Source organism: Eleutherodactylus coqui, chromosome 1 (assembly GCF_035609145.1).
Source record: "Eleutherodactylus coqui strain aEleCoq1 chromosome 1, aEleCoq1.hap1, whole genome shotgun sequence".
Classification (NCBI taxonomy): Eukaryota; Metazoa; Chordata; class Amphibia; order Anura; family Eleutherodactylidae; genus Eleutherodactylus; species Eleutherodactylus coqui.
Window position 1 is genome coordinate 381,167,214 of NC_089837.1, and position 22,081 is coordinate 381,189,294.

The window sequence follows — 22,081 nt, forward strand, 5'->3', positions numbered from 1 at the left end:
TAACTTCTGTATGGCTCATAATTAATGCACAATGTACATTACAAAGTGCATTATTATGGCCATACAGAAGTGTATAACCCCACTTGCTGCCTCGGGACATCTCCTTTAAGTCGCTTCATAAAATACAAATTAGTAGGAGTACTCATTCAGGTATAGATGGTATAATATAGCTTATTCTCTTCTGCTTGTGGATCTAAAATATACATACGCAAAAATCACTATTGTGTTTACTAAACTTTTGTATATCCCAGTAGGCAAAATGATTTGGTGCATATTATTAGTATACTGTACATCATTTAGCATTTGATGTTTTCAAGGCTGCTTTCACATCTGCGTTGGGGGTTCGGTTTTTCTGCTCCATTTGGGGAGCTGAAAAGGGGAACCCCCGCAGCTGAATGGTTCTGTCTTATGATGGAACTGGACAGCTCCGCATGGACCTGATTGACTATAATGGGGTCTGTTCGGTTTCCACTCAACTGTCCGGCTTTTTACTGCATGCAGCGCTTTTTCCCCCGATATTCTGTGCCGGCTCTGCGACACAACCTCGAGGATCCAACACAGATGTGAAACCACCGCTGTACTTTTTCTTATATTTCCTGAGACAGATTGCTGAATTACAAGTTATATGTAATACTGCCCAGCGGCCTCTCCAGTGTGAAATGAGGTTATGTCGATCCATTTTCATCTACCTGCTTAACCTACTCGACCACGATACATAGATGTAACAGCAGCCTGACGGACTGCATAAATGGGATTTTTCATAGGTTTGCCCTCATTTTGTGAATCTCTAGTGACAAGAAAAATAATTTCTGAGTTTAAATTTTCCATTCCCAGCTGGTTTGTACATCTTAGTATAAAATTGAAATGCTTAATGAAAATGATTTTATTCCCTCCCTGCCCTGAAGGAAATATTAGTTCTTCTAAGTATGTACAGTAGTTACACAGTATAGACTAGATCATTGTTCAGTTTGTGTGGTGGGATGGTAAGCAGAAAGTCGGGGTGAGTACACATTCTGTGTTGGAGGCTCCGTCATATTTCATGGAAGAAATAGTGCAGCATACGTTAGTTTTTTTCTGATAAAGCGACAGTTGCTATAACGGAATTTTGCAGACCCCATTATAAAACATTGGGGTGGGTCTGTGAGATGCTGTGCATGCCCATCACAGTGTCTTAGCTTCTGTTAAAAACTGAACTAGAATGCAGATGTGAAAGAGTCTAATAATACACTGCTCAAAGAAGTTATGGGAACACTTAAGCCTCACAGTACAACTCCAAGTCCCCTAAACCTCAGGGATAGGAAGCTGTCCAGTGAGGCTGCATTTCTACACAGCTTGCAGCTGAAAGCCCACCTAGCTGTGGCAGCCAATGGTGGCATGATAATGTCAGCAAGATTGTACCGCTGTTGGCAGCCCTAGCCTAATGGAGTGTCAGCCACAAGATGCTTCTTGACACATTTTTAACATCTGAGTTCTGTTCGAGTTTGAAACAGACAGAACTTGGACAAAACTGATCCCTTTAAAGGGAAGGTGTCACATCCCCCACAGCACCATTAACTAAGTTATGTGTTGGGGGACCTGACACGGAGTTTGCAGGGGACTCTGAAAAGAGCCAGATTTACATGCTCTGCGCGGACTTCAGTGGGTGATAGCACTGGATCGCGGGAGTGGGTGAGAAGAAAAAAATACATCCCCTAGCTCCCTGTTACATCCCCTAACAGCACAATCGGGGAAGAGTATCAATTGCCCAAATAGATCTCTGGCACATTCCCTGATTGACTCTAAAATTGATCTGCTGGGTCGGTACGTTTTTTTAAAATAGTTAATTTTTGTACCTATACTATTGTGAATTGGTACTAATCGATGCTCAGTCACGGCTTTGTCGCTCTCTCTTGACTCTGTTGGGTGAGTTTGCGGAGAGGATGTTGCTTTTGGGAAGGGATTTTAATTTTACACTTCTCTCACATTGGGACACCTCAAGTGGTCATGACTATACCTTGAGACGTCAACTTCGCTCTCTCAAAAACTACTGCATTCCCTCCAATAGGTAGATACTCGCAGCTCTGTGACCTGAAAGGTCAATTCACGGAAATTCTTTGTTATTGGAATGAAAATTTTGCTGGAAGCATAGCAGAGACTCCTCTTCCGACCCTGAACTCCAGCTCTAGGTCAGACTTGGAAGTAGACTTTTCAATAGATGAGGTGGAATCAGTCATTAAATCTATTGCAGCCGTGAAAAGCTCAAGTCCATATGGCTTTACATGTGGCTTTTATAAGCTATTTCGGGATTGTCTCACTCCATTCCTTATGGAGTCTTCTCACCAATCTCTTCCAATTCCCCCTTTTGTGAAACTATCTCTCGAAGCACATATTTGTGTGTTACCGAAGCCCGGCAAAGATTCCATACTGTCCACTAATTATAGGTCCAGATCCTTAATAAGTGTGAACGTGAAATTGTTCTCAAAATTATTGGACAATTGGTTGGCCCATCACCTCCCTTCTGTCAACCACTCCGACCAGGTCAGATTCATTTAGGGCGGTGAAGCTTGAGATAATATCAAAAACCTGTTTATTGCCTCTCAGACTGAATCTTTGTCTCACCCTTTGTGCCTCCTGTCTGTGAATGCACTGAAGGCCTCTGATAGGGATCTTTGGGGAGTTCTCACAGAGTCCCTTAAACAAATTGGTTTTGGCCCCAAATTTCTTAGCTGCATTCTCACACTTTACACTTGTCCCACAGCTAGGATCTGCATAATTTGTTTATTATCCTCCCCTATTTCCATTCACAATGGGACTAGACAGGGCTGCCCGTTCTCCCCATTACCATATGTGCTAGTAATGGAAGTCAGCACATGAAGCCTGCCCTTACGTTGATGACCTTCTGCTCTGTTTCCCAAATTTAGCGGCACTTCTCACGCATCTCTTAGATTGGCATTTTCATAATCGGTGTCTTTGGAGCAAGAGGATTCCCAGATCCCCAAAACTCCTCTTTTGGTTTATCCGCTCTGATTGCACCTTGCCCTCACCCCCAACCGCCTTCTACATGGTGTTCTTAAGATATAGGATGTGCAGGTTTTTCCAGAGAAGAGAGCCCTCTCACTCTTCTATTCTCCAACCCAGAATTCCCTCCAGGGATGCACCAAAAGCGCTTTTTAGGACGGTGAGTATCTGAAAATCCGTGGTTTCATCACGTCCTTAATGGTTCTGCCCTCCCTTCCTTTGGGGTGTTGGTTGGACGATATGAGGATATATCCCTCTGCTGGATGTGTTCTCTAGTTATTATTCTATCACACTTGTAAGAGGGTAATTAATTTTTCTCAGGTGGCCTTGCTTTCCATCCTACCTGGCTCCATTGGAGCTTAAAAGACAGATTTGCTGCAACTCTGCCTGATGGCAGACAGATTGGTCATTCTGTGACATTGGCACACTACTAAAGACACAAACCTCTCTATGTCAGAGTGGCAACAGAAAAATGGCACACCTATGTAACAAGGAGGAACTATGTGCAGAATGGTCCTCAGACACTGACACGTTTTTGTCATCTCTCGATGCTGTTAATGGTCACCGAAGAATATAGAGATCTGTTCTAGGTGTTTTTCTCTTTTTCCCCACTGGGCAGCATTGAGACCCTTCCGGTTAGCTACACTGATCATCCTCTCTGAGATCCCCCCCACTCCCCCTTTTTTTCTTTTAGTCTCCTCCTGCATCTGTTATGGCCCATTTATCATCATCCTGTTTAGCCTTTTGCTTTTTTTTCATGGCTCCCTCTCTTGATATCTTTTATATTCTCTTCCAGCCCACCCCATGGGTGCTGATATATTCTCTAATTACTGGAGGTTCTGAGGAATATTGGATATACAGTATCTATGCAACTGCAAGTATCTCCCTTGGAAACTCCCATCCCATATTATGCCGTGGCTACCTTGGACAGATTGATGGGTCCAATTTTTCTATTTCTGTGACTGTAAACTATCCCTATGTTCTGCTTTTGTTATATTTTGGTCCCGGACAACCTGCATTGTTATTTTTGATTTTACATTAAATCCAATAGACTCTGATTAAACATAATGTGCACCCAGCATTCAGACAGAGCCATAGGCTTTAATTAGTCAAATTATGTACACTTTGGTCTGTGTTTGTGGTTTCTGTTCCTTCCTGTTTATTTTGGAGGACATAAAAACTTAGTCGACTATGTTATTCTGTCCTCCAAAATGTATGTGCTAACATGGTACCACACTATTCTTGCTGTACTATGGGATGGTGACCAATCCGTGTTGGGGTTACCGAACGCTAAATGTGATGTCGTGTAATGCAACTTTTCAATATGTTATTGCTTCTGAATACCTGCTTAGCACTCAGGAAGGCTTCAAATGTCAGAAAAGGAAATGAGTAAAATAGACTGTGAACACTGCATATGCTAATAATGAAATTAGAGTTCATTAAAACTGCTTTACAGGTAAACCTCTTAGGGCGGCTTGGCATATAAGCGCCGAGAGTACCAGACTACAAAGGATTGGGCATGTTAAAATCTATCATGCATGGAAATACTTTTCCCCTACAATCGCCACTTGGGAAGAGTCAGTAGTCTGCCACAGGTGGTCATCCTATTGAAATTGGTAGATTTAGCCACTTTTAGCTAATGTGTGTGTCTGTGTGTGTGTGTGTATATAGCTACCTTCAGTGTAAAAACAATATGGATGTAACCTAACATAAAAATGTATGAATAGCCAATCCAATGTATACATTACTACAAGTGCCATGGACTCCACAGAAATATCCTGGAGCTTAGTTGTAAATAGTATGACTATTATAGTTGATTTTAAAGAACTGTGCAGCTTAAGGAGCTTGGACTTCTGAGAGGGGTTTTTGTTTTGGAAGACTTGTCTACGTAATGCTGTATTGCAGCGCCCACGGGGGTGGTGGTGGTGGGGTATTTGACTGCCCACAGCTTCTATCAGTTATACAGTTGTGAAATAGCCCTTTAAGGGAAGAATACCCTTTTGGTGGCTTTTTGGGGCACCACCTGTGAATGTAGCTTTAGATCTGTCCTGTATTTTGTTCAGGACCATGGAGCAGAGGGCCCTCCATTATGGGCCTAACTGTTATGCAACATTAAATGCTTTTTGGAAGTTGGCTATAAAGCTGCTACCCTTAGGGCTCATTCACATGGATGTATTCTGACTGTATATTATGCATGCGTATATCCCATGCGTAATACGCGGTGAATGGAAGCATTGATCCATGGGCACTGCTTTTCGATAAGCAGAAGATATAAATCGCAGCATGCCCTTTTTCCCTGCATATCATATGCAGCCCTAGTATGGGCAGCATATGTCTTGCTATCCATATGCAGTGCATTGAGCATGGGCAGCTTTCCCATATGCATCCCCACTCTGAGCAGAGCGGGGCATTTGGAAAACACAATCACACTGCGTATGTCCATGACTGCATCATTCCTTGGTATGTGCGGCCCATACGTGTTCTCTGCCGGCAGAGTGTACGAGCTGTAATGTATACAATGCTATGGGAGACCATACACCCATGTGAACGAGCCCTTAAGATCTGTATTTTAATGTGCTGATTGACAGCATACTCACAGTTCTTATATATTCGTGTTCTCTGACCATTTTGATAGTAACGCTTTCATCTCCTTTTGTGTCAATTAGTGAAACACATGTTTCCATACTGTTTATTACAGCCACACTGCTACAAAACTGCAAAGACTGCGATTTAATCAATAGACCAACCTTAAATTCAAACTCTGCATGGGAGATTATGCATGCATAAAAAGTTGTTAAACATAAAGACACCACTTCTTGTTGTAGTTCCATACAGAAAAGGGGCTGGTATGTGTAAGAATGCTCATCTTCTATAATCATTGTAAAATACACATTTTATACTGAGGCATAGAGTTGATGTCGCCTCACGTGTGAATCCAGAAAGAGAAAGTTGTGGCATGTTTGTTGCATTGCTTCCAGGGGGGGAATAACTGCATATTAAGACAGTGGACAGAGGCTCCATCACTGATTGCATACTGCTCTATATGGCTCCAGCTTATAATTCTTCACCAAGGTTACATACATTTTAGTTTGAGGTCTCTTAGTATCATTTTGGTAAATATGGCACAACATTTCTATTTTATATGTACATATTGACACAATCTTCTGAAAAGTGATAACCGCCAGCCCTCTGAAGAGTTAGGATCGCCCATGAAAATGTTTGTAGAAGGTGTGTACAGTACTATGCCAGGCAGGCATTATGTGCCCTCTGCCTTGGTTACAGAAGGCTGGCATTATACCAGGCTGCTTCCAGGAGGGTGATCACTCCTGTATTATCTCAGGCATAATTACACGTGTGTTGAGGGACTTTGTGCCAAACGCTAAGGAATTAAAAATTGCCCAAACAACTGCTGAGACGGAAATGGAAATGCCATCCATTGGTGTTAATTGAGAATTGCAGAATATGCCAAATTAATTTACTGCGGCTGCTTATCACCACTCGTTATATATAACATGGTTGTACTCAAAATGTAACAGATAACTAATGTGGACCCACGTGGCTAGACTGATGTGACAGTATCTAGTTATCATTGCTGTTTGCATTGAAATTCTAATTTATCAGAATTGTTTATTTTGCTTTGCAGTGGTGATGTATGATTGGATTACAGGAGGAAACGTTGCCATCATGTGGAATTGACACAAGATGAAAGTAAGTAGTTGCTGAACTGCTAGTTTATTCGGTAAATGCTATAGCTGAAATAACTGCAGTATTTTTTTTCTTTTATCTCTATTTCCTAACGTTACATAAGGAAGTTATACTTTTAATTGGGAGAAATGGTTACTATCCATTGGTTTATTTGTCATATCTCTTTCTTGCACACACTAGTTGACAATTGTAAGTAAATTAAAAGACAATAGGGAGTTTTGTTATCGTCTATAATAGAAATAAGTCAGTAATTATTTTGAAGTTGATGCTTATTTTACAGGTCACAAAGGAAGTCAAGCTAATGCATTCATAGTAGGTATTATTGTATCTTGTCACCACCAGGAAGTCCTGGTGGAGACGAGTGACAGGCCGGTGATGGCCCCTGTAACTGATTGGCTACAGAGCAAGCCGGCCTGTAGGTCCTGGCAGGGCACTAAAGCTTCTTCCATAGTGGCAGCAGCACCTGCAAACAATTCACACGCTGGGGAGGACATCAGCAAAGCTGTGAGCTTTGGCGGCGGCAGAACACTTAAAGGCAGCAGGGGCAAGACACTTGGAGGCAGCAGGGGCAAGACACTTGGAGGCAGTGGCGGCAGGACACTTGGAGGCAGCGGCAGCAGGACATGCAGAGCTGTCCCTAATTCCCCTAGTGCTGCAGCAAGAGTCGGAGCCAATGCAGCTGCATCAGAAGACACCGGTGCAAGGGAAGAGTGCCACCAGCAAGATAGACCGCAGCAATTAGTGGAGATGCTAGGGGAACGGTGGCTCCGTGAAAACTAGCAGCTCTGTCTGTATACATTGCCTTGCCTGGATGGTTAGGATTAGGGTTCCGTGTTCAGGTTAGGCTTAGATTATTCACTGTAAATGCTTCCATGTTGGCCCTGGAACATGGAAGTGTTTACAGTGAATAATCTAAACCTAACCTGAACACGGAACCATAACCCAACCGTCCAGACGAGGCAATGTATACAGACGCAGCTGCTAGGACCTTACACAAGTCACCCAATCGGGATCTAGGGGTGTGACAGGGGCGTTCCTACATGCAAGTCCTGTCAAACCCCTTGTTTCCTGGTGGTGACAAGATACAATAATACCTTCATAGTAGTATTCTGCACTACAGACTCGTACATTAACTTAGAATTTTTAGCATTTATTCCTATCTTTCTAACCTGGTCATAAAGAAAAATGTCTGACTTTTTTGGCTAATTTTTTTAAATGAACATTGCGTCTATTGCGCCATTCTTGGTATACTCTCAATAGCGCTGCATAAAAAAACTCTACAAGGTTAGCAGTATCTGAAATACTGGCTGTGGCTAGTCTAGCACCAATGACCATGCCTCGTTCAAAGTTGCCCAGAACGTTCGTTTTTCTATTCTATTGTGGATTGGGAAACTGTAACTGATCCACAGAGAACTTGTTCACTTGATTTTATGCAGGTGTATCTAATTTCCATGCAGGGAAGAACTAATTGTGAAAAGGTAGGTGCCTCTAATAAAGTGAACATTCAGTGTATATGTTGTTGGCATTAACTTGATTCTGAACTTCACGTGCAAGCCCTTTTCAGATAAGCTGTTATTGCTTATTTTAGTAGTTATGCATTTTATTATTTTTGCATAGAGACAGATCCATGCCTCTTTGTTTGACAATGAGCTTTTAGAGTGAATGCCCACGAACTGATTTCTACCCCTTTTCCTGGGGCAGAAATCCACACGTTAATTCTGCAGCGATTAGGTTCTATTGAACCTAGTAGCTTTCTGCCTGCCTGTGCTCACATGCGGAATTCTACCACGGATTTCCGCAGCGGGAAATAAATTGTGGCATGTTCTATTTGCCGCGGATTTACGCCGCGGGAGATCTCCATTAATATAGCATTAATGGAGACTGCGGAAATCCGCGATCACTCATAGGCACTCCTTTGTTTAAAATCATGGTACTCCAGCAGCGTAAATATACAGGCGTATCCTGCGACGCTCGTGGGCATGAGCCCTTATTCTTGAAACAAAAGTTATTCAACCCCAATGCAAATTAATTTTTTGCTAAATTTATAAACTTCTAGCTGTTTGCAAAAAACCCCAAACCAAACAAGAAAAATTTGTATAGCTCAACACAACTAATATATAACAAGCTGTGTCTCCAAATTCAACACAAAGTGCTACTTTTAATAACTGCAACCGTCTCAGAATAACTCCATTCCTTAAATAGAATTCCCCATAAGAACACACATATGCAAATTAGGTGTTGTCTGAAGCACATCTGATGCAACTAATCAAGGGCTTCATTAGTTGCATCACGTGGCTTGAATAAAACGCATCAAATACCTGGACTAGCTAGGGCTTTGTTGACTGTGCTGTTTGATTTCATGTTAGAAATATGGCAAGTCAAGAGAAGAAAAGATCATTGCCTTGTACAAACAACAACAAAAAAATTAAAAGAAATAGCAAAAATGCTACTAATTCCTAGAGATACATTTGAAAGCATTGTTTCCAAGTTCAAAGTTAAAGGAACACTGGCTCCACGAGCGGAACGTGGCAGAAAGAGGATGCTAAAACTGTCTGCCACCAGATTTCTGAGGTGGTCAAAAACCCTCAATTGACTACAAAAGACCTGCAGTAAGATTTGGTGGCAGCAGGCGTTGAGGTTTCTGTTTGCACAGCATGGTGCATACTAAACACTGAAGGTCTTCATGGCCAAATTCCAAGAAAAACACCTCTCCTGACCCCAAAACACAAGTAAAGCTGGCTCAAATATGCCCCAAACCATATAAATAAGCCATAGATGTTTTAGAATTCTGTTCTGTGAAGCAATGAAATGAAACAAAACTGGAACTTTTAGGACCAATAGATCAGTGGTATGTCTATAGGAGGAAGAATGAAGTATACACTGAAAGAAACACCCTGCCTACAGTGAAGCATGGTGATGGCTCGTGATGCTCTGGGGCTACTTTCTCTGGCACTAGAAACTGGCAGCATATAAAGGGCAAGATGGATTCAATCATGCATCAGGAAGTCCTAGGAGAAAAGGTCATGCGTTCTGTCTGGTAGCTGAACCTTAGTTGTCATTGGAAATTTCAACATGACAATGAGCTCAAGTGTACCTCTAAGTCTACCAAGGCTTCCCTTCAGAAGAAAATCCTAGAGGAGTCTATAGGGAACATCACAGTCACCTAAAAAGCCCATAGAAAATATTTAGGATGAGAAAAGTTGGATGTACCACGCAGACCAGGAATATAGGTAAACTAGAGACCATTGTTCATTAAGCTGTAAAAAACACTGGCAGGGGCTGGTGTCTGGCTATTAGAGATGAGCGAGCGTACTCGGTTCGGGTGTTTTTGCACTCGAGCACCGCTTTTTCCGAGTAACTGACTACTCGGACGAAAAGATTCTGGGGGCGCCGAGGGTGAGTGGGGGGTTGCAGAGGGGAGTGGGGGGGGGGGAGAAAGAGAGAGAGCTCCCCCCTGTTCCCCACTGCTACCACCCACTCCACCACGGCGCCCCCCGAATCTTTTCGTCCGAGTAGTCAGTTACTCGGAAAAAGCGGTGCTCGAGTGCAAAGACACCCGAACCGAGTACGCTCGCTCATCTCTACTGGCTATCCATTGTGTTTACAGCAGGCCATAGAAGCAAAAGGATGCTCTCAGATGGGTCCCCTTTTAGTTACCTTTTCTATAATTTTCCTTTTTTTAAAAAAAATTTTTGGAACTGTACTATTATGATCCTTCAAGTCTATCTTGAAATGAATCAATATGATCAAAATAGGAGGGTTAAAAGTGATTACCACATCACAATAAGGAAACTGTATAGGATGTCAGTTTGGTTAGCTGTTTACTATTCCTGAAAATGCAAACCTCATGAGAATTATCATTGTATTGCTTCTACGTTGTACCGTATCTATTCTATGGAATTGTAATGAAAAGTTTATAAAAGATTGAAATAAAAAGATGTTTGAAAAAAAAAAAAAAAAAAAGCAAACGGATTCTCTACTAAGTACTAAAGACTCTTGTCTTGAAGGGATTGAATACATTTTTCTTGTTTGCTAGAGGTTTTTTTTTGCAAATGGGTGAAAGTTTGTAGATTTGGCAAACAAGCCTAATTTTAAATAGGGTTAAATAATTCGGATTCCAAATGTTTGCTTTAAATTAAAAGGAAAAACCTGATTACTACTGCTGATCTATTCTATTACATTTATTATTGGGCATGTGGTATAGTATGGCCAAGAAAATTACCTTAGGGAGCAATGTAAAGTTGATTCCATGCTAAATGTGTCATGACTGTTCTCTCATTATGAAATAGCTCACAAGGATAGTTAGCACTCAGTCAATTAAACAATTCCAACTGTTTAACTGCCAAGCGCTCTCCACAATAATTAAGTGGCTTGCTCTAAGCGTTTGTACTGAATTTCCAGACCTGTGCGAAAGTCTGAAGTCTCACAATACTTTCTCAAGCGACCTAATTTTCCTTTTTGCAATCTCGGTACTGGTTAGCACTGTAGCTATACAATGCTGGGTTCCTAGGTTTAAATCTCACCAAGGGCAGCATCAACTTTGAAGAACTCCACACAGCCATCACCCTTGGTCAGATCTGAACCTCCAATTCCAGCATTGGAAAGCAGCAGTTCTAATGACTGAGCCGCCACATTTGTTCTTTCATTATTAGAGAAATAGAAGAGCAAGAATAAACACAAGGAGAACATAAAAAGCCAATGCCGACATTATCCTTGGACTGAGCCACTATGCTTGAGAAGAATAAACACAATCAGAACATACAACCTCCATGCAGCTGTTGTCCATAGTCAGACGTGAACCTAGAAGCCCAGTGTTCTAAGGCAATAGTGCTAGCCACGGAGCAATCAAGCTGCTTCCTCCTCCTAAGTAATAGAAGTTTACAAAATAAAAGAAGTTTAGGTAGGGGAGTCATTATAACAGCTAAATACGCAGTAGGAGAGAGAGATATAATGGGTTGGTTGCTTAACTTAAAAAGACTTTTGATCACAGAAATTATTAGAGTAAAACCATGAAGTTTAGTTTTTAAAAAACATTATGTTCTATGGAACATTTAAAACCAACTGCCTAATATTATGTATTGCATGAGATGCCTTCTGAATAGACTGTGGGGAAGATTTACTCCCTATTCCACGCCAGGGTACTGTTTTTGTGCAAAAAATTTGGTGACTTTTCTTCTGTCTGCGCTGGCACGATACTTAAAATTTTTACGCCTCGTCGGGACCATGTAAACATTTCTGTGAAGATGCGTTTGCCTCTTCGTGTACTCCGTGCACCATGCAGCGGGGAAAATCTTACTAAGCCCGAAACAGGTAATGCCTGGCTTGGTAAATTTTCCCCTCTATCTTTATGTATTGCAGAGGCAAGTAATAGTTCCTTCAGAAAACAGTACAACTATGTTTTGATAGCTTGTAGATAATTTCAGCTCTGCGGCTGTAGTTTTGTGATAAATAGTTAACCAATCTATGTCTAAGGTCTCATGCACACGGGGTAAATTGCGCAGAAGATTCCGCTCTTGTCAGCAGGCGGGGGCAATCCGCTGCTAAATGTGCCCATTGATGTGTGTGTAGATTCCTCTCTCCACACACACCAGCGGATTTTATTTGTGGCCGCTCCGTGCCAAAATAAAATCGCAGCATGCGCTATTCTCCTGCGGATCCCGCAGGGACGGCTTCCATTGAATTCAATGAAAGCCGTCCCTGCCGCAGCACACCCGCAGCTGTCACTGCGGACGTGCCGCGGATCCGCGTGAAAGCAGAAGAAAGAAGATCCGTCCGCAACAGAGGAGACCCGCGCTGGATCCGGAGAGGTAAGAACCTGTCTTTTAATGCCCATGTCTGCGGGCACGCACGGATTTGTCTGCAGGCGCGCACTGATTCCGCTGCATGCCTGTGTGCACAAGGCCTTATTTGGGTTACAACCCTTGCCGCTTCAATGAAAACTAAACAAACCTTTTTTCTAGTATTGTTCTACATAGAGAGAAGTATAATGTTTTTTGTTTTTTTCTCTAAATAAAGCCTACCACATAAATTGGATTGGATAGCTACATGTGACCAGGGAGTCTGAGTCCTTTCTGCTTTAGACTTCTACAAGCCTAATTTGAATTGACAGCATGGAACATTTTTGGAACCATAAAAGTTAGCAACTAACATTGTTTGGATGAGCTGTAATACTTGACACAATACACGTATGCTAAATGGATAACATTTTTACTGATTTCTGTATATTTTATATTGTGTTGTTTTTTTATGTTTCAATTGCTTTTTTGTTAGGCAGTTCTTCAGCTCTTCTTCAGCGGCATTTGAAAATCCAAGATCAAATCTTTTGTTAGAGGCCTAGAAGATAGTGAGAGTGCCCTCCTCATGCCGAAATGTCGACAAGACAACGCAGTCCTCGCCATGCGGCTAGGCCTCATTCTACCATCGATATCACCTCTGAAATGTTAGGTTTGTCATTGGCAGGTCAGTGCTTAATGTGGAAAAAACTTTAATAAAATTGTTTTACTTATACAGATAGTCCCCTACTTGCGAACGTTCGAGTTACGCTGTCAGCGGTATTTAAAGTGTTAACAGTTCCAATGAGCGGCGCGGCTCGTTGGAACTGCTGCCGCCGGGTGTCCGCTGTAAGAACAGCCGTCACCCGACGTTGTATGGTAAGCTTTCCAAACATGACTCATATCCTGGACTACATGAAAATTATTTTGTAGCACCTTAGGTATCGGCTCCCCCACTCCCGAGCGTCACCCAGAGCCAGGCCTCGGCGGTCTCATGTGCCAGGCCTATGGCAAGGGGTCTCATGTGCCATTGTAGCCAAGGGGCTGGTTTGCAATTGTGACCCCCTAAAGCAGTGTTTCTCAACTCCAGTCCTAAAAACACCTGTGGCAATGTCTGAGGCACCGACAATAATTACATCACCTGTGCAACACTGGGGAAATCCTGAAAACCTGACCTGTTGGGGGGCCCTGAGGACTGGAGTTGAGAAACACTGCCCTAAAGGTACGCTGGTGCTCGTAAGCGTTTGTACTTCCTGCTCTGTCCACAATGACAGCTAGCCCATTATCAGCTGATCTGTGGAGATCCCAAGTGGCAAATCCCCACCCATCTATTATTGATGACGTATCCTGAGCATAGGTCATCAGTAGTAAAAGTCCCGGACAACCTCTGTAACCTAGAGAGTGATCCATGGGCTAGGGTGGCAAGGCACACAGATGTGGGCTGGTGGCTTGTCAGTTCAGACTACAAGAGCATATATATCAAGAATTGCAATTTAAGGACTACTAATATTTGTTTCTACTGCCTATCTGTGTATGTGGCTCTAAGGTTGAGTTACGTGAATTGATATTTATACGAAGCTTATTGTTGGAGTGATCAACCACTCCGCAAATGAGGGGCTGATGAGAGATGCACTTGTCTGAATTGGTATGTTTTGCTATCTAGGCTTCCATATTCAGCATGGAGTCTAACTGAGCGTCCCTCATTATGAACAATAGGAACTTTGTGCAGTAGTATGAACAATAGGTCTGTCTGGCATTCTTGTATCACTGAAAATGTAAGGCACGGGAGAGAAAATCCGCAGTAATTATGCAGCAGCACAGTAGCCCTTGTTCTCCTTTATAGAAACCCATGTGTAGTATAAAACCTTAGGAGCTATTGTAATGTATCTGACCACTGTTACATTTTATATGGATAGATTTTCTTTATATTCGTAGGAAATTTCCAGGATCCAGATGAACCAATTTTGGAGTTCAGTTTGGGTAAGTGGTACAATCTGCAATTATAAAAAAAAAACTATGTATACATTATAAATGTACTTTAACCCCTTAAGGACCAAGCACTGTAAATCTACGACACTTGGTCTTGGGCTTTAATCTCGGCTGATAGCAACAATATGGCGCAGAATTAAAGCCTCTGTCAGACATAGCCGAGAACCTGGAGGAGAAGGTAGAATTGCTTTTTAACTGCTTCTGTTGTTTCCTTTCCAGACTACATAGTGTTCAATAATGCCCCAGCTTTAGTGGAAAAGTGTGAAATTTAAAAAATAAAAAAAAGACCATGTGAATGACCAGTGGTCTTATATGATGTCATAGTGGACACAGATGGTAAAAAAATTGTTACAAAAATTAAGTTTAAAAAAATTACAGACTAAAATAAAATATATATATAAAAAATAAAATGACCCGATGCCAGAGTCCCATAGAGTCCCATAGAGTTGGAAGGGACCTCCAGGGTCATCTGGTGCTCAATGCAGGATTTACTAAATCATCCCAGACAGATATTTGTCCAGCCTTTGTTTGAACGCTTCCATTGAAGGAGAACTCACCACCTCCCGTGGCAACCTGTTCCACTTATTGATCACCCTCACTGTCAGAAAGTTTTTTTCTAATATCTAATCTGTGTCTCCTCCACTTTCGTCTCATTGCTTCTAGTCTTTCCTGGTGCAAATGAGAATAGGGCTGATCCCTCTGCACTGTGACAGCCCTTCAGATATTTGTAGACCGCTATTAAGTCTCCTCTCAGCCTTCTTTTTTGCAAGCTAAACATTACCAGACCAAAACCGTTGTTATATGTGCCCTGTAACTCATAACTATGCTAATTATGTATTGAAACGTATGATACAAAATGAGGAACACATTCCTGTTCTTCATTTTTAATATTAGTATATGCACACTAAAATAAACTACTATAAATTTAAAAAAAAATGTTTTTTTATTTTTTTTACCGTATATTCCAGAGTATAAGACGACCTTTTAACCCCTAAAAATCTGCTCTGCAGTCGGGGGTCGTCTTATGTGCCGGCTATACCAAAAAAAAATGTCAAAAAAAACCAAAAACAGTATTCCCCTCCCCCGGCGTTCTGCGGCGCTTCTGCAGACTGTCGCTCCCTCCTTGTCCCCAACAGAGCATTGCTTTCTGGATGTGGGGCTTGAAATCCCCACCTCCAGAAAGCTAATGCTGTGATTGGCTAACTCACACGCCGTCAGCCAATCACAGCCATTCAATTACATCATTGAATGGCTGTGATTGGCTGACGCCACGTGAGTGGCTGTGATTGGCTGACAGCGCGTGAGTTAGCCAATCACAGCATTAGCTTTCTGGAGGCGGGGATTTCAAGCCCCGCATCCAGAAAGCAATGCTCTGTCGGGGACAAGGAGGAAGCGACAGCCTGCAGAAGCGCCACAGAATGCCGCGGGAGGTGAGTACTGATTTTTTCTTTTTTGACACTTATTTTTTTTTTGCTATACCGTATTCCAGGCGTATAAAGCGACAGTTGGGGGTTGTCTTATACGCCGGAATATACGGTACTTTTTACTGCTAATGAAACTGAAAAACGGGGAAAAAAGTCAGTGAAAAAAGATATAAAAAATAGCCCTATATGTCATGGGAAAAAAACACAGCAAGAATCTTTTCGGTGGCTGAAGAAGAAAAAATAGGGCAGTAAAACCAGCACATTGGTAAAATCCCTAAAAAGTGTCCGGCCCTTTTAGGACTAAAACAACCTGGTCCTTAATGGGCTAACATATATCTCATGCAGCTGTACAGTATGTAACACACCATTGTCTATGAGTGTGGAGGCCTGTAGTTGAAGTGCATTTCTAGATTTAATAAAATCACTTGGAAAGACAATCTGTTAAACAATAGAAAAAATGATCAGTCATTGTTACATATAATACATGTTATTAAAAACACAATCACTTTGTATAGTCTGCAGGCAACACAGTGTTGTGTAACTTGAGGAATGTGTTGGTCAGTGGTGATACGTAAGCTTTTTATTCAATAGTGATGGCTATCCTTTTCTCCCTCTTACAGCCTGCAGTGAGCTTACAACTCCTTCACTTGAGCGGAAGCCAAATAGTTTTGTTGCTGTTAGTGTCACAACCCCACCTCAGGCTTTCTGGATAAAGCACGCACAGACAGAGATCATAGAGGTGAGAATGGCCTAGTCGAAAATGTCTCAGAATGTTTCCTGTGCTAAAACCACCAACATATAGTGAAGTTGACTATTTTGTGGGTACAGCAAATAAAAGAAACCAAGATGCAAGAGAGGAGACTGGTACATATATGCTTAGTGGTCAGTAGTAGAAAGAAGACGACATGACTACGCTGACACATAATTGGGCCTCATTAATCAAATCTATTTAAAAAGGAAACTGCTTAGGATGTCAACTTGGGCGTATACTTCTCTCATCTACTATAAAAACTTTAGTATACCCGGTCCATAGGTTAAGCAATGTGTAAGCTTGAAATATTGATTTCATAAGTTTTATGGGCTTTTTTCCTGTTTTTTATAACAATAACACATTAAAGTTAACGAAGCATAAAGCCAAAAAAATTTACAAACTATGGTTTGAAGAGAATGTTATGTTTACCTTCTGTACACAATGTATATGGTCCTGCGAGACTTACTTGACATTGATTATTTTTGTAAAATTTTAATAAAACTGATTAAACCTAAAAAGAAAGCTGCCTTTTTACCCAAAGCAACCAATCAGAGTGCAGCTTTTATTTCTCAAAGGGATTGTACAAAAACATAAAGTTATTCCCTATCAACAGGATGAGGGATAACTTTGATTAGTAGGTCCAACCACTGGGAAGGAAGCAGAGGATGCCCGTGTTTGCTGCCACGCCATTCATTTCAATGACAGCACTGGAGATTGCTGTTTTTGAAATGACTGTAGCAGTAGCCTGCATGCATGTCCTCCACTTTAGTCATGTGGGGACCATCTAGACCCCCATCTCAGGATCAGTGGAGGTACCAAGGGTTAGGCCTCAACTTATCATAAAGTTACCCCTATTCTGTGGATATTGGATAACATTAGATTTCGTTACCACCCATTTAAATTGCGCTGGTAAAATGAAAGCTGCACCGTGATTGGTTGCTCTGGGCAATAAAGACATTTTCCCTTTTAGATAGTTTTGATAAATGTTTCGTAGTCCAATAAACCTAGCTTACCTAAATAGTTATCTTATTTTAAAACAAAGGTATATGTGTAAAATGAATGGTCTGGGTTCATGAAGGGATGAGCTGATTGCTGTGGGTCTTGCTTTCGAAAACCCATTGAGATTTGCTATTAACACAAGGACCAGGTGCAAACAACCCAATGAGTGGCGGTCCATGTAATTTATAGCTTAGGTTTGGCACACCGGAGTAATATCTACTGATATTAGTGGTACTTTGCACTGTGGCTCTTACAGAGGGGTTCAGTGTCTGGGAGCCTTTTCTTTGATGTCCAATTGTTTTAACAGGGCATAAGGATAGCTTTATCTTTAAATGTTCCTCACAATCAAAACAAACTACCAAATAAAGTTTGGAGATCTAGAAGCTGATATGTTAAGATGGCCGTACAAGGCGAGATGTCTTGGATGTTAAATGCCTGTGTTTTGTGTTGGCTCAGCACAGAAAATACATTCCTAGACTCAGTCTTTTAACTATACTGTGACTGTTGTTGGTATCATGAGATCTTTATAATAGTAGATTGATTGTACCGCCCTTCAATGAAAACGACCGGTAACATGCGTTCCAGACTAATTTATGGCCCTTAATCATAGTGTTTACAAGTAGCCTGAAATACAACAGATGTTGTGTGTTATTTATCTAACCTGATGGGATTTTAGAAGAAGAATAAACACCATGTTTTTATTGAATGCTCGCTCCTCCGTTTTTGTTTTTACTTGAACCCAACAAGATCCGTGGACCCTCACAATCCCAGAAGAAGCTGCAGTGATCATGTGGCAATCTTAGACTTCAGCAGTCACCCCATCCGCCAAGATCAGCCATTTTCACTTCACTTTATATATTACTGTAGGTCAAATGTAATACTCCATAATGATTTTTGCCTGGTACTGTGCCTCTCCTTGTTATATAGGGTATCTTCTTGAAAAATTATATACAAGTGTTGTATAATTGTGCGCTATGACACGTGCATTACATCTGGTTTACTTCATACAATGTAATGGATGTTGCTAGTATCACATTATATAGCATTATTTGCAACAAACGACTATAGTTTCTCAGTTTGCAGAAGTGGAAAACTAAATAATTAGTTTTTCTTTTTTTTTGTCTTTCAGGGGACAAGTAATCCTATATTTCTTAGCAGCATTGCCTTCTTCCAGGACTCTCTTATAAATCAGATGACCCAGATAAAGCTGTCTGTGTATGATGTCAAAGACAGATCTCAGGGAACTGTAAGTGTCTTACACATTTTCATGTCCTGTCAGAAAATGAAACAGAGAAGGGTCAGAAATAACTTGTGCATGTACAGATTGTGTGTAACGGCACATAACATTCTATATCATAGTAATATATTGCTATTAATGGATTTACTCCTTGCTTAGGCAAAGGTGACCCTCATAGCATGCAGGCCAGAAACAAATCCAGTTTCCCATCACTTCCTTGCAGAATGCATAGAATTATGGCAGCAGGAAGACACTAATTTGGTCTTTTTCTGTTGTCAGAATTGTGCACTTTTTTGGCAGACCGTTATCTACTAAGTCTCCTCCTTACAGCCCGGTCTGTCATATCTGTTATGGATTATTAATAAACTGCAGTAACTAGCCTGTTGTAAGAAAATCCTTACTCCTGATCTTTGGCTCTAGTTTTAGACTATGGCCCTTGTTCTTTTTTTTTTTGTGCAAAATGTGTAGTTGAACTTTATGTAACCCCCCCCCCCCCCCATCCCCCAATGACCTCTTTTTTTGAGGGGATACATTTTGAGTTCGCAAGTCTTTCCCAGTATGTTTTCATGGCCCAGAGACTCAACCTGTCTCTACCTCCAATCTGTCTTATCAATATCTGAAGACCAAATGGAGCACAACTGAGGACATTTATGCGTCAGTCCAAATTATGACAAATTTATCACAATGGCGCACGTAGCGTGATAAATTTGGTCAGTTCGTTAGACATATTTCTCTTCTTTATGCCAGCTCCTGTCTAGTGTACTTCAATAATTTGCTACAAATAAATGTATATCTTTTTAGTCATTTTGGAGCATTTTATGACTACTTAGGACCCCTTTATTTAGACATTTTTCAGAACTGCAAGTCATTCCAAGTATGATCTCACTAAAGCTCTATGAAATGAAATCAATGCTCCATACTTTTGCCTTCTATTATGTGACATTTGTTTATTTATGGGGTTTCATTTTTGTTTACCCATTCCAATCCTTCACCTGTTACAATACAGCATTGTTTTATCTGCTAAATGTCATGGTACGCTATCCAGAATTTGACCCCATTAGAAACATTATCATTCATTTGATCATCCAGTCTCTGGATTAGTGGCAGAGAACTACCTTTATATAACATTGGAAGTAAATACATGCAATGTTCTTGTTTTCTTTCCCTGCAGATGTACTTGCTGGGCTCCGGAAAGTTTATAGTGAAAGATTTGCTACAAGAGAAGAATCACAGGTTACACTTGCCATTATGGTCAGTGGTAACTTTGTAATTTCATCTATTTCTACATGTCGTGTACAGCGTTGATTCATGTCTGACTCAGATGTGAGTCAACAGTAATTTCTTCCAACTGAAGTAAATAAATGATCGCACTTTTATGACAGCAGGTGATGAAGGCAAATGTGTTATGTAGCTTGTGTTTTTCCTGTTTTGTTCCATTAAAATGGATTTTTGTGGGGTTTGTATCACTTGATTTACGCAACATCTCAACCACTTTGAAGGTTTAAAATAACGGTTGGCGTCATAGTAAAGAAAAATAGACAGAAAATAGAGAACTTTAATGTGCACTGAAGTATTCACCGCTGTAAGACAATACCTTGTGAAGCCAGCTTTTGGCTTAGAGATGGCAGTCTCCTAGGGTATGTCTCCAATAGCTTTCTGACTCTGTTAGCTTAGAGATGGGGATTTTGGGGCATTCTTCCAGGAAACACTGCTCCAGCTCTTTAAGTTAGATGAGTTGTGTTAGATGTCCAGCAGCCTGCAAGTCAGGTCACAGATCCTCCATTGGATGGAGGTCTGGCCTCTGACTAGGTGAGTCCAAGATGTTTCCATGTTTCTCCTAACACCGCTCCAGTATGTTTAGGGTCATTGCCCTACTGGAAGGGGAAGCTATAATGTCAAAAAACTTTGGTTTTAGTCTAATCTGAATGGCTTTTGTCTGGCTGCTCTTCCATAAAGCCCCACTCTATGGAGTGCACAGTTTTATATTGATCCTATACAGATACTTCCAATTCTGCTGTGGATCATTGGCTCCTTCAGAGTTATCATTGATGTACTTGTTGATCTCTTCATCCAGTCTGAGCTTTGGAAAGCAGCCTTCTCTTGTCAGGTTTGTAATTGTGCCATATATTTACATTTTGTTAGAATTGATTTAATGGAGCTCTGTGGAATGTTCAAGTTTTGGATATGTTTTATAAGCCAACTATGATATATACACCTCTACAACTGCTTCTGACCAGCTTTGAGAGCTCCTTGGTCTTCATGTTGCTTGCTTAGTGGTGTTCCAACCACAGGGGCCTTCCAGAACAGGTGTATTTATTCTGCTAGAGATCATGTGACGCTGTGATTTCATAGAGCGGTTACATACTTAGCTAATTATGTGACTTCTAAAGTTAATTTGTTGGACCCAACATTATTTAGGGGTTTCAAAGCAAAGGGGTGGATACATACTCACTATTTCTTTTAGTTTTTAAACCAGTTTTTTTTTTGTATTTTTATCCCACTGAAATAATTTGGACTATTTTGTTAGGTCCCTACAAAATGAGTGACTACTAAATTAAAAACTCTAATCCAGGCTGTAATCCAACAAAACAGGAAAAACCCCAAGGGGGTGAATACTTTCATTAATTTACTATATAACCTTGTAATGGGGAATTGATATTAATTGTAGAGCATACAGGGAAATGCTATAGCCATAGAAGGAATCGCTGAAAGACTGTGCAAAATACAACCAGTGCAAGTAGCTACATGTTCTTTATATTGAAATGATGAATCCTGAGGGTAAAGTCCGTATTCCTCTTTACAGGTCTGCCGAACAACAACGAGTTGGTAATATTACAGTAATAGGCTGGCAAATGGAGGAGAAAGCTGATCAGCAAGCCCCTGTGTCCAGAACCTCAGATACCGTTAATGGGAGAGTGAGTATGAAAAAAAACAGCCTTAAGATCATATTTTTGAACCAGCTGTTATCTTGCATTGAGATTGTACAGGCTAAACTTTGTCCTTTCCTGAATCCAAGTTTTCACATTGGACCAGTAAACCAGGTGTCACAGTTGCACAAAATACATTAACCCCCTAAAGCCTTCTTCACACAAGCATATCTGCATACGTATTTGTGCAGAACAAAATTGACTAAGGAATAGAGCCTATTGATTTCAATGGGTTCATACACATTTCCGTTTTTACCTGTGCAAAAAAATAGAGTACATTC

At 41.0% G+C, this 22,081-nt stretch overlaps 1 protein-coding gene across 7 annotated transcripts in view; it reads left to right on the plus strand.

Moving 5' to 3' along the window:
- The window catches only part of INPP4A (inositol polyphosphate-4-phosphatase type I A), a 109,971-nt gene that overhangs the window by 26,103 nt on the left and 61,787 nt on the right, over positions 1 to 22,081 (plus strand). For all 7 annotated transcript variants that reach the window (XM_066579104.1, XM_066579130.1, XM_066579145.1 and 4 more), the window contains exons 2-8: positions 6,641 to 6,705; positions 12,973 to 13,161; positions 14,409 to 14,453; positions 16,507 to 16,625; positions 18,766 to 18,882; positions 20,045 to 20,124; positions 21,677 to 21,788. In XM_066579104.1, the coding sequence (XP_066435201.1) occupies positions 13,071 to 13,161; positions 14,409 to 14,453; positions 16,507 to 16,625; positions 18,766 to 18,882; positions 20,045 to 20,124; positions 21,677 to 21,788 (564 nt within the window). In that variant the 5' untranslated portion in view covers positions 6,641 to 6,705; positions 12,973 to 13,070. The remainder of the gene's footprint in view (positions 1 to 6,640; positions 6,706 to 12,972; positions 13,162 to 14,408; positions 14,454 to 16,506; positions 16,626 to 18,765; positions 18,883 to 20,044; positions 20,125 to 21,676; positions 21,789 to 22,081) is intronic.